Source organism: Beta vulgaris, chromosome 1 (genome assembly GCF_026745355.1).
Source record: "Beta vulgaris subsp. vulgaris cultivar EL10 chromosome 1, EL10.2, whole genome shotgun sequence".
NCBI classification, from domain to species: Eukaryota; Viridiplantae; Streptophyta; class Magnoliopsida; order Caryophyllales; family Amaranthaceae; genus Beta; species Beta vulgaris.
Window position 1 is genome coordinate 53,985,601 of NC_079202.1, and position 25,565 is coordinate 54,011,165.

A 25,565-nucleotide genomic window follows, 5' to 3' on the forward strand; every position below is an offset into this window, starting at 1 on the left:
CAAAAAATTCTAAAAGGTAACCCGATAGTCTTTTGAACTAGTTATTGGATGGATTGAACTACTCACTAAGGGCCTGTTCTCCCCAGCTTATTTTCAGTTCAGTTTAGTTCAGTTCAGTTCAGCTCCAATCAGTTCAGTTCAGTTCAGTTCAGTTCAGTTCAGGTCCATTCTTTTATAACCATTTTGTTAAATATTATTATTATGTTGGTATAATTTATTTTACTAATTACTCTTATTATTATTATTATTACTATTATTATTATTATTATTATTATTTAAATATATATCATTACTATTAAGTATTATTATTATTGTTGTTGTTTCTTATATTATTTTGTTTATTATAGCTTTACTCATTATTATTACTATTATTATTAGGAGGAACATGGTTTAGGTCAAAACACAAAAAAACCCACTTTTTTTAGCCCATAAACCAATCAAATCGCATCAATACGGTTTATGATGTAATTTTCGCGGTCCAACCCAATCATTATTTTTATTACTAAATATATTTATATTATTAAATCTAATTATTAAAATAGTAATATTAATTTACTTCTTAGATATTATTGTTATTATATATCATCATCAAGTATTAATATATTAATACAAATAATACAAAATAATTATTATAAATTATCATTATTATCATTAATTATTATTATTATTATTAATATTACTTATTTATAACTATCATTTAAAAATATCCAAAATACTATTATTATTATTATTCATTATTCATTATTATTACTTATCATTATAATTATTATTTAATATTCATATTATTATTGTTTAAAATATTATTTATACATTTATTAAATTCAGTTCAATCAATTTAATTCAATTCAATTCAGTTCAGTTCAGTTCAGTCCAGTTCAGTTCAGTTCAGTTCAGTTCAGCTCCAATAAGTTCAGTTCAGTTCAGTTGTTTTATGCCGAAGAGAACAGACCCTAAATGGATTAAAGAATGTGATTGCTAAGTGGATTAAATTGGTCACTAAAGGCCCGTTCTCCCCAGCTTATTTTCAGTTCAGTTGAGTTCAATTCAGTTCAGTTCAATTCAGTTGCAATCAGTTCAATTCAGTTCAGTTAAGCTCCAATTATCATTTCTTAGTTATAATTTAATTCATTTCAGTTCAGTTCAATTCAATTCAGTTGCAATCAGTTCAGTTCAATTATCATTTCTTAGTTATAATTTGATTCATTTCAATTCAGTTCAGTTGCAATAAGGGCATGTTCTTTTCGGCATAAAACAGCTGAACTGAACTGAACTTATTGGAGCTGAACTGAATTTATCAGAGCTGAACAAAACTGAACTGAACTGATCTGAACTGAACTGAACTGAACTGAACTGAAGTGAACTGAATTGAATTGAATTGAATTGAAATAAACTGAATGTAATAAATACATAAATAATATTTTAAACAAGAATAATATGAATATTAAATAATAATTATAAAGATAAGTAATAATAATGAATAATAATAATAATAGTATTTTGGATATTTTTAAATGATAGTTATAAATAATAATATTAATAATCATAAATTAATAATAATAATATAATAATTAATGATAATAATGATAATTAATAATAATATTTTATTTATTTGTATTAATATAAGAATACTTGATGATGATATATAATAACAATAATATCTAAGAAGTAAATTAATATTACTATTTTAATAATTAGATTTAATAATATAAAATATTTAGTAATAAAAATAATGATTGGGTTGACATCATAAACCGTCTTGACGCGATTTGATTGGTTTATGGGCTAAAAAAAGTGGGTTTGTTTGTGCTTTGACCTAAATCATGTTCCTCCTAATAATAATAGTAATAATAATGAGTAAAGTTATAACAAACAAAATAATATATAGAAACAACAACAACAACAACAATAATAATAATAATAATAATAATAATAATAATAATAATAATACTTAATAGTAATGATATATATTTAAATAATAATAATAATAATCATAATAATACTTAATAGTAATGATATATATTTAAATAATGATAATAATAATGATAATAATAATGATAATAATAATAATAAGAGTGATTAGTAAAATAAATTATACCAACATAATAATAATATTTAACAAAATAATTATAAAAGAATGGAGATGAACTGAACTGAACTGATCTGAATTGAATTGAACTGAACTGAACTTAACTTATTGGAGCTGAACTGAACTGAACTTAACTTATTGGAGCTGAACTGAACTGAACTGAAAATAAGCTGGGGAGAACAGGCCCTAAGTTCAGTTCAATTCAGTTGCAATCAGTTTAGTTCAATTCAGTTGTTTTATGTCGAAGAGAACATGCTCTAAATAGATTAAATTAGTCGCTATATATAAATATAGGCGATTTGTTCTTTTCTCAATTGACTTGACCCACTGCCTAATTTTGAATTCTTCAAAAGTACGTGATATCTTATAAGACCAAAATCTCACAATCCTTAATTCTCCATCCCAGAAGTTAGTTTTCTAAACCTATTTGATATTTGTTCAAGACAGCTCTTTTAAACATGCTGAGTTTAGCTCTGCTGGTGCACCTCAGCATCTATTATGAAGGTGGGAGTGTGCTTTAATAGATGTTATGCTAATTGTTTTCTTGTTTTTGATAAGAAGAATGTAACGTCAATATTCAAGTTAATGGCAATTTTTCAATGATTCTTGTCATCATTCAATAACAGATGTGCTTCACTTAAATTTTCTTAGATGAAGCATGGAGACCAATAGTGGATGAAGACATAGACGTAAATAAGCAAAGCCAAAGTTTACTAATAAATCTCTGAATTCTAAAATTTTGATCTTATCATAATGTTTGATTGTTTAATCACCAACGCCAATCAATTGTAGGCGCAGGATCCAAATACTATGCACAACTGCAAGTTAAGCCTAAGAAAAGTGACATCTCCACAACCAAGCAGTGAACAGGGGAAGCTGAAGCAAAAGGCAAAAAACGGCAAAGCACAGGCAAACGCAAGGATCCTGTCAATGAGGCTCAACGAGAAAGATCAACGTCTCTTTAATTCATGTCCTTAAGTTGAACAAGACCTGGTGAGGAAGTCTTGCGGTTCATCCCAACTGCGTGCTTGTTTATTAGAAGTAAAATCTTAGTATGAATCGCCAGAGATAAATTGTTATTCAACCTTGTTTTGTGGAGGCATTCCCAGTCCAGTCCGGATGTTAGCACCAGCTTCTTTCAAATCTTCCACCTAAATAGATAGGCAACCTATTAGGATTAGTAACAAAATCTTGAATGAAATCTCACTATCACATTCTTTTTTTTGGATTGATACACATGGGGCCTATGCCGGACCAACTATCTCAGGTCAGCCCGTCCCCCCCCCCCCAAAAAAAAAACCACCACCACCAACTAGCTTGCTGCTCTCCGGATTCCAGCCGGGGATCTCCCTGGGATAAGGCAGCAGATACCACTAAAGCAACAGCTCTTGGCCCTTGGTTATGGAATTTCACATGATACTTTGTTGTAGTCTTGTAGACAACAAATTTGGAGTAATTATTTCCACAAAAAGAAAATACATATAATAAACCAAACAATAGGGGAGGTAGTAGTACAAACTATCAAGTAACAACAATATGCAAAATGTGTACGACAATCTCAGTTTCAATAAAGTCTAAGGAATATATCACTTAAAATCAACGGAAAGAAAACTACTGTATTCGAAATCAGTGGAAAACCTAAAGAAAGACTAGTAGAAAACTTTCTGGAGTGAAGTTTGAATGTAGCAAAATCAACCAAGTTCTAGCTTACTCCAACCTGAATCTGATACGACAACAAAATGGAAATGACCAGAATGATGCAGGACAAATAGAGAGAGCTGGTGACTTGGATGAACTCTTTAATACCTAATGGAGCAATTCATTATACAACTCTCTTCCTCCACCTCTGCCCCCAAAAAGATATATGTTGCCGATTGGAGCTTGGCCAGGGCTTAGGCAAAAAGAGAAATGTGATGTGAAGTTGATTTGTTGCTACCCACAAGTTTGCTTGGAGGTTGGATATGACTAATGGATCATTCACAGACTAATCCTTACATCTGAATCCGTGAATCGCTGTGCATATTTTGGCATTCCTCGAAGTAATTGAAATGCCAAGCCTCCGGCTTATCTCATAGCTATGCAGCGGGCTCACAACCACAATTTGGTATAATTATTCATAGAGCCTAACCACAAGCTGTTAAACAAAATTTCTTTAGGTCATTCTTGGGTATTACTACAACAACAGGAAGCGGAACCGACTGAAACCAATCCCAGAATCAAAGTTGTCATCTCAATATCCATCAACTAATAACTCTAAGTCTCTAACATAACATCAACAATTCAAAACTACATTTGCTTCGAAAATTTCCATCCAACTTTCTCATGTTGCTACAACACATCAAATACTCGTTTGTAAATCCATGAGATGGAAAACAAAAAAGGGTAGCAGTTGCATTTGGCTTGATCAGTTGAACATGAGCACTAAAGTAACATAGCAACAACCTAAAACACACAAATCTCAAAATATGCTCAATATTACAAACTAAATCACCACCTCCCTTCAAATTCCTCACATATCAACAATAAACCAGCAACACTAAGTGGTCACTAACATGAAAAAAAATCAATTAAAACACCACATAAAAATTTAAACTCTTCAAAAAGAAACAAAACCCAGATTTTCATATCTCAAATGCAAATCAAAAATACCCAAATTGACAACAATCAAAACCCACATCCACAAAACCCTAAAATTTCATCAAAAAAATACAATCTTTCCTCCAAAAAGAAAAAATGAGGAGAGAGAAAACTAAAAACCCAGATCCTCATATCTCAAATGCAAGTCAAAAATACCCAAATTGACAACAATCACAACCCACATCCACAAAATTCTAAAATACATAAAAAATTTCATCAAAAATACAATCTTTCTTCCAAAAGAAAAAAATGAGGAGAGAGAAAATGAACACATCATACTGACCGTATGGATGCCGGAAGCTCTAAGTGCGCCAAAGGCGGCGGTGGCGGCGGCGCCGACAAAGAGAGATGCGACGGAGAAAGCTTTGAGAGGCATCAAACTGCCATTTCCGACATAACCTTTCTTGCAAGCTCTGATACCCCACCCTAATTGGGCGGCGCTTGCTATGGCCCACCAATAATGTGTATGGGTCCCACCCAACATCAATTTCTCCGAAATTTGGAAGTTGACTTCATCGTTCTTGCTCAAGCTGCTACCTTTTTCCTCCATTTTCATCTCATTTTTTCAGTGTTTCGGATCTAATGGAATGAGTTTTGTTTTTGAGTTTTCAGTTTTTCTGTTTGTTGCTTTGTTTTTTTTGTTACCGTCTTACCCTTTTTTTTTTTTTTTTTTTTTTAGGCAAGGAGAATTTCCTTGTGACTTGTGAGGAAGGGGGAAATTGAGGATCTTTCTTGTAAGGGTTGTTACTTGTGAGTTGTTATAGTCTTATTGACGGGATCTAGTGCATTAGTACTGGTATGATCCGGTATATTAGATTTACTTATTATATTTGGTACATTTTGTATTACAATCTTCGTCTAAAAAATACGAGGAGAATTTTTTTGGTTTATTTTTATTTGACAAGATTTCACTTGACTATGTTTTTTGGTGTAAATTGTTGTGTTACTCATTAGCTAATAATTTTAGTTTTCTTTTAAATGCTTTGACTATCTAATATGTAGTTCTTTTATTTATTTGACTTGAGATAAGCTCAATTTTATATAGTAAGTATTAAGTAGCTTATATTTGCAGTTTTCGATATGTAATGGATCCTACACGATGATTCGATGAACATGCTTGAAATTTTAAAGTAGTGAACATCCTCGAACTAGGAACCGAATGTGCAATGTAGATGGTACTTAACAATCTAGTATTTTGAAGATATGGTTTCGTGTCCAAGAATTTTTTGAATAGTATATACTTTTTTTTCTCATAACGGGATCAAAAAATATACTTCATATATGATGGAGTGGTATGATTACATGACATTCCATATGGATCGAACTCAAGTTGATTTCTGCTTGTTTCATGTTAGTTAGGATTTGGATATGAGTCTCTCGATACATTGTGTAGGGTCATATTCAAGTGTCATATAATGATGGTTAGCTAGCTCTTACTCTCTCTAATCCCGTATGTTGTTCTTAATTTACTTTCTTTTGTCTCTTAAAAGAAGTTAGGAACACTAGAAGAGAATGGAGAGAATACACATAACACATCACAACTTTAATACTTCCTCCGTTTCGTTTCAAATGCAACAAAAGAATATTTTATATCTCACAAATAATATCCCTTTATTGCATTTAAAACGAAACAGAAGAATATATTTAACTGCACATGAAAGTAGGAAAATTGTTGTTGGAATTACTAATTTAAAGTCCAATAGGAAATGAGGAAAGTAAATTTTTGAAGATTCTTTTGTCCCAAGTATTTGTAAAGCTCATCAAGCAAAACACAAGTGCTTGTACCCTTTAAGAGATGGAGGTTAACTATTACACGAGCTTGTAACTTGTAAGTCTCATGTACTGAACCAGTTTTGATTGCAAGAAAAAGTAACTTCGCCTTGCACAGATGAACAATTGTTCACATATCAGAATAATTGTTTCAGTCCGAGTCATCTGATGACTGATATAAAAGGTTTCTTATTTGCATAGGGCAGAATAGCCAAACAATCCTCTACACAGTAGAACACACCCTGGTTACGGCGTGTTTTTGTAGGCATCGGTGCATCACAAGAGTCCTCAGGTCAATCCAACCTTGGAACAGTTCTCAGATCAATCATTGAAGAAGAAACAAACAATTTAATATTGATATCAGAGGACATAGATGAAAGGGCAGCTCAAAACAAACTATAGTTGATCCCTTAGACAAGATCATGCAGAAGAAATTGAATGGTAAGTCTCCTATTTGACATGGAAGAAAAAGCGGAGAGGCACCAACGTATGATGTCAATGAGGATCATATTTCATATACTCATATTCCAGTGTGAAAAAAGCTTAAGACAATTTACAGAGCAAAAAATCTGACACTTCAACATGTACACGATATCTTTTCAACAGCTAATCTCACCACCATGTATTAGTTATAGCTAACTAATTTCATGGTATCACCTGCTGAAGGTGTTCTGCAACTCTTATAAACTGTAGTTTCCTACAACAGAAGCCTGATATATTCACCAAATGCACCTTCACATCTTTGTCAGAAACAATAGCAGTTCTAGCAGCTTGCTGATGAACATTCATCCTTCCAAAGATGCCATGTCACCGCTGTCTAAGCAAAAAAATACGTTTGGGGGCGGGAGGTTCACATCAGATGGTCCTCATGATAGCAAATTTTGATTAAATAATCTCAATTCAAAAAAATAGCTCAAAATTTCAACTCATATGCATTACAGTCGAATGCTCCAGCCTCCAGGTGACCAGAGTTTTCAAGGGGGGCACAGTTGATCTTGTCCATAAACAGCAATTTTACATCACATAGTGACAAACAGAAGCAGATTTTCTATCCATCAATTCTTTCCAGGATTTTACTTCAAGGACAACCTTTGCAAATCTTGCAAGATGTTCATGGAAAATCTCGTTCTCTAGTCATCAGGGAGATGCATCATTCCTTCTGGATGGGCAGATAACAGGTTCACAACACATCTGTCACAGTTAAATTCCCGAAGATAAAGAAGATAGGCACTTTATTGAGGATATTGAATCAAATCGAAGAATTGACCTCTTATTGACATCAATCATATGTGTAAAAAATGTGGTGTACACTATTATGTTTGAACAGCATAAACCTACAACTTCAGAGTTTGTACTAAAACTATCAAGAACTTGCATTGCTCACTATACATTCCAAGCTGGTACGTGTCTTATGATACATTCTTCTGGGGCGCACTGGTCTTCTTCTTTTGCCCACATCGCTCCAACCATATCTGAGGTGCTGTTGGATGTATACAGGAAAGTTGGGCAATAAAACCTTTGTGACTAATGGCAATAATGCTTGAAAGAGTATAATTTCTGGAACACCAGCCCTGCTTAGTAAGCCAAACATGAAATCTGTATCTGGGTTTGATCCGCTTTTCTAGATTATACATCAGATAAGCTGGAAAAGTCTCTAGGAAGTCTAAAGATGAACCAACTTCCTCGCGAAGAAAGTCAATTTTTTGTTTGAGATTGTCAGTCTCCTGATTTAGAATTTTAGGTGTGCGACTTATCATCTTGCAGACTTTAGAGAACTGAATGCCTTCATTAAGTAGTAGATTAAATCGCTCTTGTAAGCCACTAGCAGAACCATGTACAGAAATTAAAAGCTTCACAGTGAAAGCATTCTCTCCAAATCCAAATCCGTGAAAAATTTCCAATTTACTTAATGAATAACTATATGTCCTTGCAAATTTGATTTTCTCCAAATTCTGAACATAATCCTCGTCTTCACCTTCATCAGGATTACTTAAATTATAACTAGACAACAACTGATACTTCCCGCCCTTCACTTTATCGAAGAACCATTCATGAAGATCCATGGCTCTAAGAACATGGGGCAAATTAAGCATCGTGTTCCGATCAAATACATATGAGTATATCTGCATTAGGGATTCCAATTCTTTCTCCTCCAAGCCAAAATGATTCAAAAAACCCGACACAGATACAACACGATCATCAAATTTGATGCCCAAAATCTCTGGATTGGAAAGAAGCAACAAACCAACATCTACTTTCCCCACACCTAACTTACAAAAGAACTCCGTCTTTTCAACTAAATCTTTCTCTGGATAATCCACAAAAATACTAATACTCTTACTAATCAAATCCCCAATCTTCCCTTTTTCAATACCTAGCTCATAGAAAACCATAACTTTCCTACAAACTTCATACCAAACATCCACATTTTGCACTAGATGATTCCCCAAATTTAAATCAACAAAAACCCTTTTAAAATCATCCAACAATGCATCAAATTCACCATTTAATTCAACCTCTTCTCCCTTCAATAAACAAGGAAAAGCCAAACAAATACCAACAACTTGTTCATTGCTAAACCCCATTGCTAACAAACCATTAAACTTAGAAACCAAAAACTGAGGTTCTTTCTTAAAGATTGAAACTTGTTCCACATACAACTTCCCCAACTTATTCCAAGGGAACCCTAATCCAGCAAGAGTACAAGCAACATCTAAAACAATATAATCATCAGTGAAAAAATGTACATTTGGCTTCAAAAAAGTATCAATCTTAACATAATCAATCCCAATACTTTCATAAAAGAACCCAAATTCATTGATGGGGTTATATCTAAGGAACTTTTGGAAGCTTTTGCGGAAATTAATGGAGGAAAACTGTACCTTAGAGATGAGTTCAGAGAGAGAGTAAATGGAGTTTTTGCTGATGTATTCTGCATATGAGAAGGGTAGTGTTCTGGTTGTGTGAAGATAGTCTGTGATAACTTCTTGGGCTTCTTTGATGGCTTGTGAACGATATTTTACTGGGATTTTGCAGAGATTTGGGAGGTTGGAGTTAGAGTTGGAGCTGAAATGACGAAGTAGAGATTTGAGGAGAGAGAATGAATATGAAGGAGAAGACAGACGCATGGTGAAGGAACATGTACAGCTTCTTCTTCTTGGGTTTTAGGGCTCTTTTAAACATTTCTCATACTTTCTCATCTCGCTCTTGCCAGTTTGATTTAGAGCTCCCGTTGCAAGTTTCAATTTTTTTCAATAACAACGGATTCTTGTCCCGTGCGATACGTCTCGGATGATTAACCAACATATATTTGAAGTTTATAATTTTTTTCCACGGCCAACATGAGTATTGTAGCGTAGTTTGTTAGTGCATTAGCATTATTAAATGAGAGGTTATGGATTCGAGTCTTGAAACACACATTGCATGGCAGTTGTTTGTCTTGGGTTTTAGATATATATGTAGATTGGAAAAATTGATTTTGTAATACAATCTGTGGGTTGTGGGCTCAAAACAATCTCATCTTTTAATTATTTTTTAATAATCTAACCTTTTAACGCTATGCGCTCATTTTAAACCGGGAGACGGTTACCTGGTGAAATGATAAAATTAATTTATTTTTTCAATGTTATCCTTTCTTGTCTAATATTTCTCCTTTGTCTCTCCCACCCTCCCTTGGGACCATCCCCTCCCCCAACCCCCAACCCCCACCCTCCCTTGGGACCACCCCCTCCCCAACCCCCATCCTTTGCACGCTGCTACCAATCCCTCCCAACCCCTAACCCATGTTGGTTGTGGCCTGTGAGACCCCCCTCCCAGCGAACAACCCCCACCCCTGCTAACAATCCCCACCCCTTACCAAGCCCTCCCCCACCACACCCCTCTTACGTCCACCCCCTTCCCACACACTGCAAACATCCCCCAACACCCCCTCCATGAACAACCCCTTCCCCATCCACCCCCGGGAATAACCCCTCCACAATTCTTAATGATGATTGCAGCAGTAGAAGAGTCTTCAAGCGACGCAGTTCAGCTGCTCGAAGTTTCTTTTTAGTAGAGCACTCATTAGATCTAAAGGTGATACCTTTAGTCATTTGCAATTCATTATTAAATTTGACTTGAATCCCATATATCAAATTTACATGAAAAAAGGACCTACATCAAAATTTCTTCAAATTTCGATGAAATAAATTTAATTTCAGGGAAATTAGGAGAAATAATTGGTACACAAATCACTTACTCTCTTTACAGCTATGTGGTTGAATGTGAGGTTATGGTAGGAGAGACTCGTGAAGAAGAAGAGAAAAGAAGATAAGCTTGCAAATGAGGAGAGAGAAATTCCGACCAACGAACATTTTTGGAACGTGAGAGAAAGCTCCGGAGTTTCAACAATGGAGATTTGACATGTAATACTCCGTATTTTTAGTAGTAATTTCGTATTAATTAAGAAAATATAAAGAATTAATAAAAAGGTATTTTAATTTATTTACAAAATAATAGGAGTAAGTTATTGATAATACGAGTAGGTTTGGGAAACTTTCGGAGCTTTTTAAAGGTTAAACGGATTTTTACTTAACCTAGGGTTAAAAGGGGAGTATAAAAAGGAAAAGGAGAGGGAAAATCAGAAAAACCCTAAACCCTTCTCCTTCCCTCTCCCAGCCGACTTTTCTCTCTCTCCTCACTCTCTCCTCAGCCGACTTCTCTCTCTCCCTCTCTCTCAGATCTCTCTCTCTCTCTCGGATTTTCTCTCAACCTCGTTGCTCTTCCTCTCGTCTCTACCCTCTCGTCGCTTGTGTATTTTGTGCGTGAGTGGTGGTAGTGCGAGACGGAGTTCCGTCGAGAGATTGGTGCGAGTTGGTGCGAGTTCGTCGAAGGTTTGGTGCGTGTGTCGAGGGTTTTGTTCGAGATTTTCGTGCGACGAGTGGTGCGAAGGTTGTGCGAGTGATGTGCGGTGTTCGAGTGGTGCGGAAAGGTCGAGGGTGTTGTGCGAGACCGTGCTGCGACGAGGGTCGCGTGGTGTGGTGTGTATGCGTCGTGCGAAACAGTAGCGCGAGCGTGAGTGGCAGCAAGGGTCGCCGGAATTCGTCGTCGGTGTTTATCGCCGGCAAATTTAGCGGTATACCCTATTATGTACCTAAAATATTATATCGGTGTTATTATTTATATTTACAGTTTTCATAATTACGTAAGTTGTATTTTTTAGTAATTAGTAATTAATAATTAGTAAGTAAAGTTGTGTAATAAATTATTAGATTGTTTAACTAGTTAAGTTATTATTCTGTTTTTAAGTTAAAATTCTGGTTAGGTTTGTAATTGGAATAAGTTGAAAGTAGGAAAAGTGTGTTCTATTATTAGTTAAAGTTATTATCGTTTCATGAGTGACCTGTTTCATGGAACCTGACTTTGGGACATATGATTACCTTTTTGGACATGGAACTTACTTTTGGACATTGACTTCTTTTGGACACATAGACTTACTTTTGGACATATGACTTAACTTCTGGACATAAGACAGGTTGGACTTATGACCCTTTTGGATTGGTAAAATAGTGGACTAATGTTACTAACTAACTTAGTTACTCACTAACTTTGACTTCTAAAAGACGTTAAATCCACTAGATTAGAATTATAACGAAAGTTCTGGAATAAGGTTTTAACTATCGTTTAATTCGAATCGTTAGATCGTTATGGTCTTAGTACGTAGTAGTTGTTAGTGTTATCAAGGACGTAACACTAAAGCTTTGTTTTAACGTTTAGGTCCCAATTTCATAAGCGGCTCGTTCATTAAGTCAGCGAAAATTCTCCGCTACAAGGTACGTACGCGTACCAGTTTACTTTCAAGCTTAGTATCATGATTAGGTTGCAGTTCATTTATTGGAACCTAGTACCATGATAGGGAACATTTGATTGTGATTGTTTGGTTAGACGTTTATAACGTGAAATCAATATGATGCATTGAAATATGTTGCATTGAAATGCGAAGTTCTATCGTAGTGTAACATCAGCATTATTAATCTGATCTATAGAGTAACGAGAGTGTTACCAGAGATAAGATTGAGTTTGGTAATTAAGAGAGCATGTAAATGACTCTTAAGTTATAAAAAGAATGTAGTTAGTTAAAAGAAGATTATGGCAATACTTGTAGTTGGATTCCCTACAAGTATAGAACAATGGGGGGATGTGGGACTTGTCCTACACTCCTACGCAGGCCTACTGTGACGACAGTAGTGTCCTTATATTTTGATAACTCAAGTAGGCGGAAGGTTCCGTTCGATCTTGGGGTATGCATACTAAGGTGATGGGTGTGAGACGGAACAAAACCGTATTTGCATTTCATCTAATAGACCAAGTTGTCTATTAAGGATTCAGTAGCCCGTATGATTCTAGTAAGATGACGGTCCCGTTCGATGCCAAATAATGAAAGATTAAAGGATGTGAGATAACGTAGTTTCATATAGCAGTTGTAATGTGTGATCATTTATGTTCATATAGTTTCAATGGTTCATTACGTACTCAGCATAGCTGACTCTGTGTGTTATTATGTGTTTGTTGACCTGTGATGAACCATTGACACTTCAATGGGGAGCAGACTAGGTGAGCTGGTGCTGCTGCATGATATCAAGCATAAGGGGCTAGTCTGTAGTTTGAAGTTAAACTTTTGGTTTAAGTATTACTGAATTTTATAGAACATTGTTAAATGGTTTGAGTTTGAATAAAGAGGGGTCATCTATGATTCCCGAGTTGTATTTACATTTTCTATTCCGCTGCAATTTGGTTTTGAGACAATGAATTTGAGTTACCGTATTTCTAATTATGCCTTGCGTTCCATCTCGGCGGTAACACTCCCAAAGTCGATGCGACGTAGCATTAGACGTGTATGGATTTTGGGGGTGTTACATGACAGGGGTAAGGTTGTGGTCTCGCACGGGGCGGGGAGGGATTTTGTGCTACTGTATGGTGGTGGTTAGCTTTGGTGGTGGTGGTGGCAAAGGTTCCTTGGTGGTGATGTTGGTGGTTTTTTTGTTTTAGTTAAGTTAATTAATTAAATCATAACGAATTAGAAAAAGAAATATGTACGAATATTCTCCTGGTTATCAACTTGTTTTAACAACTTGCGGTTCAAAATGAGTAGATAGGGCTAAAAGGTTGGATTATTAAAAATAATCAAAAGGTGAGATTATTTTGAGAGAACGACCCAAAGGTTGGATTTTTAGAATCAATTTTTCCTAAATATTTTAAATAAATCGCAACAATTAGAGTTTGTAGGAATATTATTCAAAATTTATATTCTACTGTGACAACTGACAATATAGAAACAAGTGAAAGAAACAGATAAATCTTGTTGAGTAGAAATATGATACACAAATTTACTTCTTATAATAGTAGTACTTATAGGAGTAGGAATTACTGTATATAAATTATATTGTCATTTCTCAACAATTGTTTGATATAGGTTGTACGATAGAAGAAATAATTCATCAAACACTTATTACAATGTTAGATTGTAACTTATCAGTGGATTTCACAATGCCTATCGTATCATAACATAATCAGGTTTATGAAATATGTGCTATTTTATTATTTTTCACAAAACATATCTCGTTCATATATGTTGTCGATTTAGAAATTCATTATAAAAGACGCTTACTATAGCTAATAAGATAGCTAGTACCTACTAAATAGAGGGGGAATCAACCTAAGTTGACTTAAGCTTATCTGAATCAATTAGAATCAGGTGAAACCTAATCAATAATCATAACCGGAGCATAATCGAATATCACCATTTCAACTAATGAGTGGTTTTGGGTCCGACTTCTAGTCCACCAAAGACCCTTCACTCGATCTTCCTAACCCAACTTTTGGAGCTGGAGGGAGTAATGAAAGACAAAGATAAAATTTTCACCATTTATCGATACAATTTAACTTTGTATTTTTTAGAAGGATTTTTTGGTTAAAACACCCTTATGTTTGGTGATTTTTAAAACAATCCCCCTTTTGTTTTTTTTTGTGAAATGAACCTCCAAACGTTTTATAAAAATTTTGGTTGCACCCCCAAAACCTAACTTCCGTTAAATCCAGACGTTTGTGGGGCCCACCTATGCTATTTTATAACAACCACTTCATCCCCAAATCAGGATATTCCCTCTCTCACAACAGTCATTTTCCGACACCCCCCAAATTGATGCTGCTAATCCAAAATTTCAAACGGAAAATTGCAATTCCACTCTCTAAATGACAATTCCTGACATCCTTCAAATCAAGTAAGTGTTACATTCATTTCTAGGCATTAAATTTTGGGTAATTTTGCAATTCTAGGGTTTATTTGCTTATTTTAATTTGGGTTAATTGTTCAATTAGGGTTATGGCAACCAAATGCAATTGTCGAAATCCTGCTAAGATTTTGAGGTCATGGACGCATGACAATCCTGGGAGAGTTTCTATGCCTTCAAATTCTCAGATGTTCATACTGGAAGAGAAGGGTGTGGATTCTTTGGATGGGTTGACAAGAATCAAGAGGAATGGCAGAAGGTGGTCATTAATGAACTAGTGCTGGAGAAGAGGTTGTTGACACATAAAGTAACGTTTTTAATGAGTGAAATCGCAAGGATTCAAGACACTAAGCCAAAGGTGGAAAATTTGGTGGTGTTGAACAAAAAATCATGAGCATCAAAAAGGCAAAATGCACCAAAAAATTGTGGATTTATCACTGGATTGTTTGTTGGGGTAGTTGCAAGTTTTTTCATTTTATTCCTCATTGTTAATGTAATTTTTAAAGAGAGAGAGAGTGCTGGATAGGAGAGACTGAAAGAGAAGATGAAAAGGTATAGATGATGACAAGAAAGATGTTGAATTTCTGACTGAAGCAAATGAGAGAGATGAAATCAGAAACGAAGGAATTGAATGAGAGAGATGAAGAGGTTAGTTGAAGGGTTTTCTTACCCAAGGATACAAATGTCATTTCACGCAACATTTAGGAAGGAAAATGGAAAAAAGGGCCCACAAACGTCTGGATTTGACGGAAGTTAGGTTTTGGGGGTGCAACCAAAATTTTTATAAAACATTTGGGGGTTCATTTTAAAAAATAAAACAAAAGGGGGATTGTTTTAAAAATCACCAAACATAAGGGTGTTTTAACCAAAAAATCCTTTTTAGAACATCCAATGTCTTAATAACAATATTTTATTACTATTATTAGGATTATTAATACTTAATAGATATACAGATATCTTATTAGTCTGTTACGCCATCAAAACGATATATATTAGGTGTGGTCGATCGTACGCAAGACGGAGAATATTTTGATTACATGTGGTAAGCCAAGCGGAGGCACCCGAACCCCAATTCAACTCTAGCAATTAGCAAACACAATCACAATCACACAAAGGAGAAACTGAAGAAGAAAAAAGAATGGCGCAACAAGGGCAATACCCAACAATCCAACCCTACGCCCAACACCAGCATCAATACATACCTCCACCACACCCACCACCACCTCTACAACCACCACACCAACACCAACACCAACAACATCCCTTAAACATCCCTTACACCCACCAAAACCAATACCAATACCATTACCAGCAACACCAGCAGCACCAACAGCAACAACAACACCAATATTCCATCCCTTTGGGTCAATTACAATACCCTTCTTACCCTCAACCCCATTACTCCGACCGCCCTTCTTCCAAACGCCCCCGAGAGCCCGTTTCGGACTCGGCCGAGGTCCCTTCCACCAAACGCCAGGCTTTGGGGACTGATATATTGTTTAGGGTTGTTGTTCCTTCTGGACAAATTGGCAAGGTTATTGGCAAAGCTGGTCATCGTGTTCAAAAGATTAGGGAAGATACTAAGGCTACTGTCAAGATTGCTGATCCTATTGCTGTCAGTTCCTTTTCCCCTTCTTTTACTTACTTTTTGCTGTATCAATCATGCTTTTCTTTCAGGAATTGAGATATTCTTATTCTGTTATCTTCAATTTAGGCTAGTAACTAGTAATTGGGTTGGTTCAAATGGGTGAATGCCTGTTTCTGCAGACTCAGCTGTTATGAATGATATGCCCTAATATGTGTTAATACAAGTTTTTCTGCAATGTTATCTATTATTCTGGCATGATGTTGGAATTCGAAATGAGATCATACAAATGCCTTGCCTTTATTAGTGTCAAGGAACTTGTGTGAATGACAGCATGTAAATGAATTGTAGTATCAAGGAAGATGTGTGAATGACTGCATTTTTTTTGTTTGTCAGCGATATGAGGAACGTGTTATCATTATTAGTTCGAAAGAGAATGATGCTGGTGGTATCAGTGATGCAGAGAAGGCATTGCTTCAGATAGCCTCTCTTATTCTTGCGGTACTCAATCCTGTTTTCCTTTCTCTCGTTCTTATATAAGTTGTGTAAGTAAAATTACTTCGTTTATAGTTTCATGTAGAGAATGTTTGTTATACCAAGACTCCTGATGGGATTTAGCTATTGAAGTGATTATTTTGAGGATATTTAGTATATATAGGAATATACTTTGTCTGCATGAAGCTTTGACCTCCAGTCCACACCTTCCTTGGATGTGTCAATATTTATTTCACTTTTATTTTCCACAATTTATCTATGTGTTTCTGAATGAAACATCACTCTGCATTTGATGAATTAGAAGGGGGGGTTCCAGAGCCAATGAATAATGAGTGAGTTCTTGTGAGGCCCCTTTTTGTTATGCTCACTGCATTTACATAAATTAATTTTGTGGTCTTGTATTCATGTATCCCCCCGAAATTCATTTACATCCATGTGCACACAATCACAATAGAGAAGGGTCGGGGGGGGGGAGTACAACAGTAATAATGCCAAGAGCCCAGAAGAGGGGTTCGGTTACATGAACCTAGAACTTATCTTTTGTGGCTGGGACTGTTCAAAATCTGCTCCGGGTACTCCTGAGTCCCGACTGAAAAACTGTATCGGATTGTTTGGGTTAGATTGAACCTGGACTGGAACACTTCCAGTCTGGTTGTCGACCCTTGCTAATTTTTTTTTATTATTGGGGATTTTAGTTTGCCCTGATCGTAGCTCTAAAATATTTCGTTCATACCAGTTTCATTATCATCTAAGTAATGAATGGAGAGTAGTACCTAAAATTATATTAGCAAGCACACTAATTTGTTTCCTTCCCACCAAGTTGCTGGTGAATAGTGTATCTGGACATCCTTAACCTTCCAGAATACAGAAGTAACATGGTTATATTGCAGATTCATGGAAGACATATGTATGATGTTACAATGCTTTGACCTTGTTCATGAAACTTATTTGCTTTCTTTAAGCTGACAGGATGATGGAAGCAGTGCGGCCGCTCTAAGTATTGCTGCTGCAACTGATCCTTATGGTGCTGCTGCTGGTCTCAGTGCAGGACATGTAGTCGCTAATTCAGTAAAGCTATTAATAGCGGGTTCACAAGCTGGTGGCTTGATAGGCGTATCAGGTCAGAACATAGAAAAGCTCCGGAACTCTTCTGGTGCTACAATTGCTGTTCTCGCACCAAATCAATTGCCTTTGTGTGCGTCTGCTCATGAATCTGATCGCTTGGTTCAGGTAAGATTGAATTCCATTTGTTTATACCTTATTAAGGAGTATGTGTGGGCAAAAGTGACAAAGCCTGTCATTATCTAGTTCTATTTTTGGCATTATTTCTTGGATATTGTTCCTTGTTCTTTATATATATATATATATATATATATATATAGAAGTGAGTTCATATGAGAATGCATACTTATATGAGAAATGAGAATAAATTTTACACGCTATAACTCTTATGAATAAGTGATGTAACTTTAATGAAAAAGTGATGTAACTCCAAAAATAAAATATTTGGAAAAAAAAATTCAAAAAAAAACAATTTTTTTTTTAATTCAATTTTTTTTAGAGTGATATAACTCTAATGAATAAGTGTTGTAACTCTAAACCAATCGTGTGGTTGAGATTCATTCTCATTTCTCATGTAAGAAGCATTCTCATGTGATCTTGCCTCTATATATATATATATATATATATATATATATATATATATATATGAATTCTTATAAAGTTATGATTAAGAGTAATATGAGAACGTTGAAATTATCACTTACTATTTATTGAACATATATGATAATCAGATCAATTCCTTGTGTACTATTTTCAATGAAAAATGTTTATGGTGTGTTGCTACAGTTTATAGATTCCATAGATCTCCATTCCAAATGTGCGCCGTTGAGGCGAAACATACGCATTACATATTTAATTAACTGTCATTACTTAACGGAATTGTGGTCCAATAAGAGAATGTATTTGTGGGTCCATTTTGTATCTTGACTCCCTTGTAGATTTGACGCATCGCTGTCTTTTTCTCTTTGGTGCGGGTAGGAAGATCATTTGACAGCTGTGTTTGGTTCGATGTAAGGCTTGTTTTGACCATGTATGGGTTCGAGCCAGGTAGCATGTGCTACTTCAATGAAGTTGATATATATTATAGAACTTTGTAGTTGTTCAGTTTAGCCTGGAGTTTGTGCAATGAGAACTGAAGCATACATTGACGTTAATATATCTCCTTCATTGATTTGTGACTAATCTTGTATAAGAAGACAGTAGGCAGTAGAAAGTAGTAACAACCCTGATAACTATACATGGGGACATCTAGTTCTCTACGTAGAGGTATGATATCCCAGGTGAAAGGATGTGAAATCCTTGGTGTCAATCTTTTCAATCCAACTCAGTTCCCTCCCCTCCCACCTTCCTTTCCTTCATTTCCCTGTCCCATCTTCGTTTCCTCCCCCTCCCTATTCCATCACTCCCTTCCCTTTCCCTTCTCCCTCCCTCCCTCCCTCCCTCCCTCCCTCCTGCCCTTCCCTCTCCCTCCTTCCCACCCTTTCCTTCCCAATCTTTACATGCAGTTCCCCTTTGCACACTTCCCCTCACCTGCCCTTTTTTGTGGCACTGACAAGTGTGTAAATTAATGATTGGTAGGTCCGCATCAGGAAAGAGGAAAAAGGAAATACAGGTTATCTGGGAGGCTTTCCTTGATTATTCTCATTTGCGTCAGTCCGCCGTTGAGTATGGATCAGTTTTCTCTTTTGTTTTATGCCAACTCTTCTTATTTCTCCCCTAATTTCCCTCTAGTATATATGGCTATATTGAGGATTGCGAGATTGAATGGAATTTGTTATGCTGAGACGCGAGAGCTCAATAGTTGGTAATCTGACGTATCTGTGTCCTCAATGTATAGTATAAGGAAAACAGATAAATGGTCCTAAGCCTATCAAGGACTAGAGCTTAAAGCATTTATAGTAACTAAGCTATTGTTGTAGACTTAGTGTGTCAACACCAGAAAGGGTCTACTTTATTAACCTGCATAAAATCATAAGCAGGCACTACGTATGATTGCAGAGTTCCTTATGTACCACCACATGTAAGAGTATGACTATTAGTTGGTCTTGGGGAGATCCAAACGTTTAAGGTTACTTAACCAATTTTGAGTTTTTTGACTAGTCAAGAAACTTTATCCAAACGAGAAGTGGGGAAAATAGTTTATGTATGTTATAGAATGGATGAGAGGAGAACAGTTTCAGATTCCTCTAAAACTGTAGATTAGCTTGTTGAACTTTATTTGGGCTGATTATTGAATTTTCCTGGCATCTGTCATGCTGAGATGCTGACTACATTCACCATCTAGATGTGAAAGATTGTGCATACATGTTGGGTGCGTATATTGAGAAGTGATGATTGTCAATGATAATATCAGATATCAGGTGAAGTTTCTGCTGTGATGAAAGCTGTGGAAGAGATTGGTGTCGAACTTAGGTAATTATACTTTATGTACACACTTGCCTGAGGCAAGATCAACCATTTGCAGTCTTCTCTGGTTTAAATTTTGTATTTTTCAGGCAAAATCCACCCAAGCAAGTAATTTCTATCAGTCCTACATATAATTTGAGTGTTGCACGAGCACCACAACATTATATGGACCCAAATGCAGGTAAATGTGCTTTCACAAGCCTCTGCTTTTGCTGCTGTTCTAGTCTCCACTCAATTCTAATGTTTTTCTTACTATAACGTAATCCTGGAGGAATGTTTATCTGCAGCTGAATATGTTACATTGGATATGGTGATCTCAGAAACTATGGTGGGTGGCTTGATTGGCAGAGCTGGGTCCAACATATCAAGAATTAGAACTGAATCTGGTGCAATGATTAAGGTTTTTCCTTTTGAGATGCAATGCTATAAATTCTACAATATTCAGTCTCATGTTTGACATATTGACAGTGATAGTTTTTTGCGCAATGATTTAGTATTAATACTAAAAAGGGTTGCCAATTCTAGATTAAGATGGGTGAATTCAATAAGATGGTCAAAGCCTCCTCATATAGCAAACAGCCCTGTGTGCAAAAGCTACTTTACATCTTGTAAAAAGTCACTCATGCCTTACTATGTGTCCGTAACCTGGAGGCTGGAATACCTTTTATACACAGGGGAGCAAAGTACTAGGCTAAAGACCACCTAGAACAAAGCCTAAAGGTCAAAAAGCTGGCTGATGCAGAACATGATAGGTCCTATCCTGAATATCTTCTATGAAGGACTCCCACGACAATATATCCTATGTTTTTTTTTTTCATTTTCAGCCCATTTGGAAAGCTGACTTGTTCCAGCCCATCTTTAAGATGCAAGCTGAAGATAATCTATGAATTTTGATGCAACTCTGGATTTTCCTTGAAATCTTTGCATATTCCTGTCCTACTGTAAAGGGTATATGGCAGCATCAAATCCAACCCTAAGAAATTGCAGCTTGTGAACTTTTCTCATACAATGTTCTATGTACTACAGTTAGCCCTCTGCTCCGGATTAAAAATATGTCTATGTGAACCCTACTGAACAAACAAAACTACTCTACCGATAACCCTTACAATAAGTCATATAGGGTCATTCACTGAACTGACAGTAGTATTTGTTTTAGCATAATATCATTTTTTGTAATTTGGATGTTAGCCTGATAGACAAGGGCAATCTGTTATGTCAGTTGAACAGATTGATATTATATCGTTAGAACAGTTTCATTCACTTTAAGGATCTATAGATATGCTCAACTGAGCAGTCCAAAGAAGGTGTAAATTGGGAAAATGAAACAAAACAGTAATACAAAAAATGGAAATAGAAATTGGAACAATTGCCCTAAAGGCTAAAAGCTGTGTTGTTACTTTGTAGTAATGGCTTGTAAATCTCATCTTGGATGTTTGTGCTGCATGTGTCTTCTTTTTACCTGGAAGGCAATAGTATCTTTTGTATTTATATACTTCCTCCGTTTTTCACTTGCAACACTTTTTTTTCATCAACTCCAATGCAAAATTTGGGTAGGAGAGAGGTAGAGAGGAAAAAAGAGAGGGCCCCATGTGATTGGAGAGAGATAGAGAGAAAGGAAAAGCAAAAGTAAAAAGTGTTGCAAGTAATTAATTATATCCTTTTTCGGAAAGTGTTGCAAGTAAAAAAGCGGAGGAAGTACTTCAAAGACTTTATCACTAGCTGAATACCCCTTCCTTACCTTTACTATTTTGTCCACAAAATATGAACAATTTAAAGATTTTGCGTTGTTTGTCACCTTCAAGAGAAAATTGTAAACTTGGCATACTAATGCTGCAATAAACAGATTTATGCATAAAGTCATAATATAAAGGGTTGGAGGGAATTCCATGTCTGAAAATTGAGTTTTAAGATGTGTCTTTTAGATGTCTTGGATGTTCCACTCTATTAATACCCACCCTCATACCATCATATAATTAATTCTTCTTGATTTCTGTCTCACTATATAATCCTTCATGTCATCATATTAATCTTCTGGGTTCTTATAATTCGTGTATGTATTGAAGTTTTAGCTACATATGATGCTTTTTGCCTCCCGCTTCAGGTGTCAAGCTGGCAAGTATTTAATATTGTTTTACATGTGACTCATCCCATTTCAACTTTCAGGTATTTGGTGGAAAAGGTGAGCAAAAACATAGGCAAATCCAGCTTATTGGCACAGCTCAGCAGGTAAGAATATCCTTCTCCTGATTCATTTTCCTGCTTATTCTTGGTTAGAGATTTGAAAGTTGTACCATCTAATCTGGGATTTAGTGGACTGCTAATCTCATACTTCTATTCTTGGAATAATTTTCTTGTTTGGTTCTAAACTAATTGAAAGAAGTACCACATAAATATACACTGTTTTTAGCAAGAATTTGATGCTAGGAAAATAATATATATCTGGAGATAGATGATGGTATGGTTAACTTGGATAACTTGCACTGGTTTTTTTTTGTTGAAGTTTGTGAACGCAACCTAGTGGCTTGATTAGATTGTCTTATTTCTCTCTACAGGTAGCTTTGGCAAAACAGAGAGTTGATGAGTACATTTATTCTCAACTGACGCAACAACCTGCTGCCGAGTAGTCAATGTAAATTTCCATCCTCTTTATATCATCTGTATTATACTTTACACATTAAGATGTGATATGAGAACTTATTTATGATTGATTCTTTTTGAGTAAAGTTAATTGTAGTTTAAAAGGGGTAAAGACGACTTTGGGCCTACATTAACATATGGGGTGCCTCTGTATTTGCTGAAAATCTATATTTTGCCCTCTCTTTTTTAAGTATTCAAAGTACCCTTGGGTTCTAGTACTGTTTCGATGATGCCTCTACTGTTATCATTTCGTTAATAGATTCAATGAAAGGGATAAATATGTGTTCTAATCTCATATTTGGGTTTGAATTTGATTTAATTAGTCTCAAGCTACTTCATGAATTAGGGAAAAAATAAGTTTAAGTTAACATCTAACCCATTTTATAACAAGAAACTTAGTAGATTTTGAAATTTGTGGGGGTACAATGTAGATCTTCAATGAACGAAGGATACCCTATAGACATGTAGGCCATTATTTGAAGGTGGAGGTAATAGTTGGTGTGTCTTGAGAGATCTTTAGATTTATGATTTGTTGCACAGTTTGTTGGAATAGACATGCATTATCATTAGCTTTTTAGATGGTTTAGGAATTAGGATTACTTTGAACATTGTAGAATAGTTTGATTTCCTGTTATTGTTTCTCCAGTTAAATCTCTATTAAAGTTGCTACTAATCTTGTATCTGATAATTTTCTTTCATGAGTATGTTGGATTTTGTTGATGTATTGCATTTCTGCTATGCTGCAGAATTCTAACAGCTCTTGTACCTTAAACTTGCTTATAATAAAGTTGAGTATGCCATCATGCAGATTGCCACAGTGAAGATGAACTTTGCCGTGCGCCCTACCAAATGCTTCAACCCTCTTGTTACAAAGTATCCATATATGTGTTACTTTTAGGACTGCATCTTCTGGTATAACTATGAGCTACAACTATTGTACCTCGAGGTGCAAGATAGTTGGATCACATTCATAGGCTGTATTTTTACACTGCTTCCTTTTTCTTTTTACCTGGTTTAAATTCAAGTTTTGATGTAGGTGGGGTTTTTACTCAGTAATTTCATTCTTAATAGTTTTTAGGTTTTGGCTCTTGTAAGGTGAAAGAGTTGCGTAGTTGATGTATTGAACATTAATATTTAGCATGTACTTAGTTTTGGTGTGTAATAAAAGCGTGTTGTTCTTGTTCCAGATTTAGTTATAACAATTAACAAATTCTCGATTGTGAGTGGTGGTTTGACAAACTTATTTCTGAGTTTCTAACAATCTTCTGAATTCTTTTATACCCTATCATATCTTCTCTTGTAGTAATTGCAAGTATTGTTGTGAGAAATGGAGGTGTAAGAATTTTGGGTTATACTATATGCAGTCCTAAGAACTGCATATAAGACATAAATACATTGCTTAAAATGAAATTTAGTTGTAAATTTATGACAAAAGTTTGCATTAATCTATGTAATAAATGATCCGTTAATGCTTGTTTAATCCATTTTTAGCTTTTTATATGCAACCCTTAGGGTTGCATTTAGCTTTTTCCCTTATATGATGCTCATGATTTAAATTTTAACTAGTTATTAGGTTTGGGCTATGTCTCGGGTAACAAAAAATTTCATTTATAAATATAATACTTTATGATAATAACACTAAATACATCTTAGTCTAGTGGTTAAGACTTTAGTATATGTACTTGAAGTTTCGGGATCAAACTCTATACTACGCAATTTCTAAAAAAATTATTGACATGGATTACATGAACTAAAACTCTCTACGGAGAACGTCATGTGGCACAGTATCTTGTTTATGCACGTCTTTTAATATATTTGTATAGATGGTTAGCTGTCAATGTTTTGTGTTAATATTTTGAGATAAGTATAGGTGTTATTATCTAACTCGGAAATTTTAAAATCATAATAGCGTTATAAGGAGTTTTTTTCCCATAATGAAATTGTACACTATCAAAATAGGTTAGTGAAAGTTCGGTTTCTTCGTATATTAGAAAAAAAAAATTGAAAATTTGTTGTCCAACAAGTGAAAAGTAACAACACAAACAAACTAGAGTTGTAGTGCACCAAGATTGATAATGTATTCACTGCGGTTATAATACAAGTTCCTTTCAAGGTCATAGCCATATCCCCCTATCCTCAAAGAGCAATTAAAAGATCAGTAATGTTAGTATGCATCTTTACCTTTGTTAGATTTAATTTTAGTATACAAGTTCCTTTCAAGGTCATAATGTTAGTAGGCGTTAAATATTGAATTTGAAAGAATTGTGAGATTTATAATGATAAAATGTTGAGTAATATTGGTGTAATGGCTGAAGAATTAAGGACGACAGGTCTTGCACCACTGGTTTGCATGAGCATGGCATCTTGATCATGCAAATTTACAGGGTATTTGTTTTTGCTAGTTTTGTTTGTTCCATGTGATGGAAATTTCATCACCTCAATATTGTTCTTCCATCTTTTCTTAGAGATGAGAATAAGCTCCTCTCTTACGTGATTGTGCTGATAGAACGTACACTCTCCGGAAATAGTTATTGCATGTACTTAGTTTCGGTCTGGACACTAATTCAGGGAACCGGGACCATATACTATGATAGATACATAGAGATGCCAAGGCAATTCA

At 35.3% G+C, this 25,565-nt stretch overlaps 3 protein-coding genes and 1 long non-coding RNA gene across 4 annotated transcripts; 2 read left to right on the top strand and 2 right to left on the bottom strand.

Moving 5' to 3' along the window:
* Positions 1-2,795: 2,795 nt before the first annotated feature.
* On the bottom strand, positions 2,796-5,370 carry LOC104905296 (uncharacterized). The gene is made up of 2 exons (XM_010693787.4): positions 5,007-5,370; positions 2,796-3,237 (listed from the first exon to the last, which is right to left on the bottom strand). Exons 1-2 carry the CDS (start codon positions 5,277-5,279, stop codon positions 3,163-3,165), a joined length of 348 nt encoding a protein of 115 aa, XP_010692089.1. The 5' UTR covers positions 5,280-5,370; the 3' UTR covers positions 2,796-3,162.
* A 1,613-nt stretch (positions 5,371-6,983) lies between these two features.
* On the bottom strand, positions 6,984-9,757 carry LOC104905295 (hypothetical protein). The gene has a single exon (XM_048640317.2). The coding sequence runs from the start codon at positions 9,619-9,621 to the stop codon at positions 7,903-7,905; it is 1,719 nt and encodes a 572-aa protein (XP_048496274.1). The 5' UTR covers positions 9,622-9,757; the 3' UTR covers positions 6,984-7,902.
* Positions 9,758-14,436: 4,679 nt separating this feature from the next.
* LOC125495560 (uncharacterized) lies at positions 14,437-15,583 on the top strand. The gene is made up of 2 exons (XR_007272197.2): positions 14,437-14,751; positions 14,849-15,583. It is a non-coding gene; the product is annotated as an uncharacterized LOC125495560 (long non-coding RNA).
* A 198-nt stretch (positions 15,584-15,781) lies between these two features.
* LOC104905294 (flowering locus K homology domain) lies at positions 15,782-24,188 on the top strand. Its single transcript, XM_010693784.4, has 9 exons — positions 15,782-16,375; positions 16,742-16,846; positions 17,810-18,070; positions 20,256-20,314; positions 20,398-20,489; positions 20,596-20,708; positions 22,472-22,534; positions 22,861-22,937; positions 23,754-24,188. Exons 1-8 carry the CDS (start codon positions 15,899-15,901, stop codon positions 22,930-22,932), a joined length of 1,242 nt encoding a protein of 413 aa, XP_010692086.1. The 5' UTR covers positions 15,782-15,898; the 3' UTR covers positions 22,933-22,937; positions 23,754-24,188.
* The last annotated feature ends 1,377 nt before the right edge of the window (positions 24,189-25,565 follow it).

Excerpts from the sequence above, each read along its gene's own strand:
- LOC104905296 (XM_010693787.4), bottom strand. The coding sequence starts at position 5,279 with ATGAAAATGGAGGAAAAAGGTAGCAGCTTGAGCAAGAACGATGAAGTC. Across the intron at positions 3,238-5,006 it reads GAGCTTCCGGCATCCATACG|GTGGAAGATTTGAAAGAAGC; the intron begins GTCAGTATGATG and ends CTATCTATTTAG.
- LOC104905295 (XM_048640317.2), bottom strand. The coding sequence starts at position 9,621 with ATGCGTCTGTCTTCTCCTTCATATTCATTCTCTCTCCTCAAATCTCTA.
- LOC104905294 (XM_010693784.4), top strand. The coding sequence starts at position 15,899 with ATGGCGCAACAAGGGCAATACCCAACAATCCAACCCTACGCCCAACAC. Across the intron at positions 18,071-20,255 it reads AATCTGATCGCTTGGTTCAG|ATATCAGGTGAAGTTTCTGC; the intron begins GTAAGATTGAAT and ends TGATAATATCAG. Across the intron at positions 20,315-20,397 it reads GAGATTGGTGTCGAACTTAG|GCAAAATCCACCCAAGCAAG; the intron begins GTAATTATACTT and ends TGTATTTTTCAG.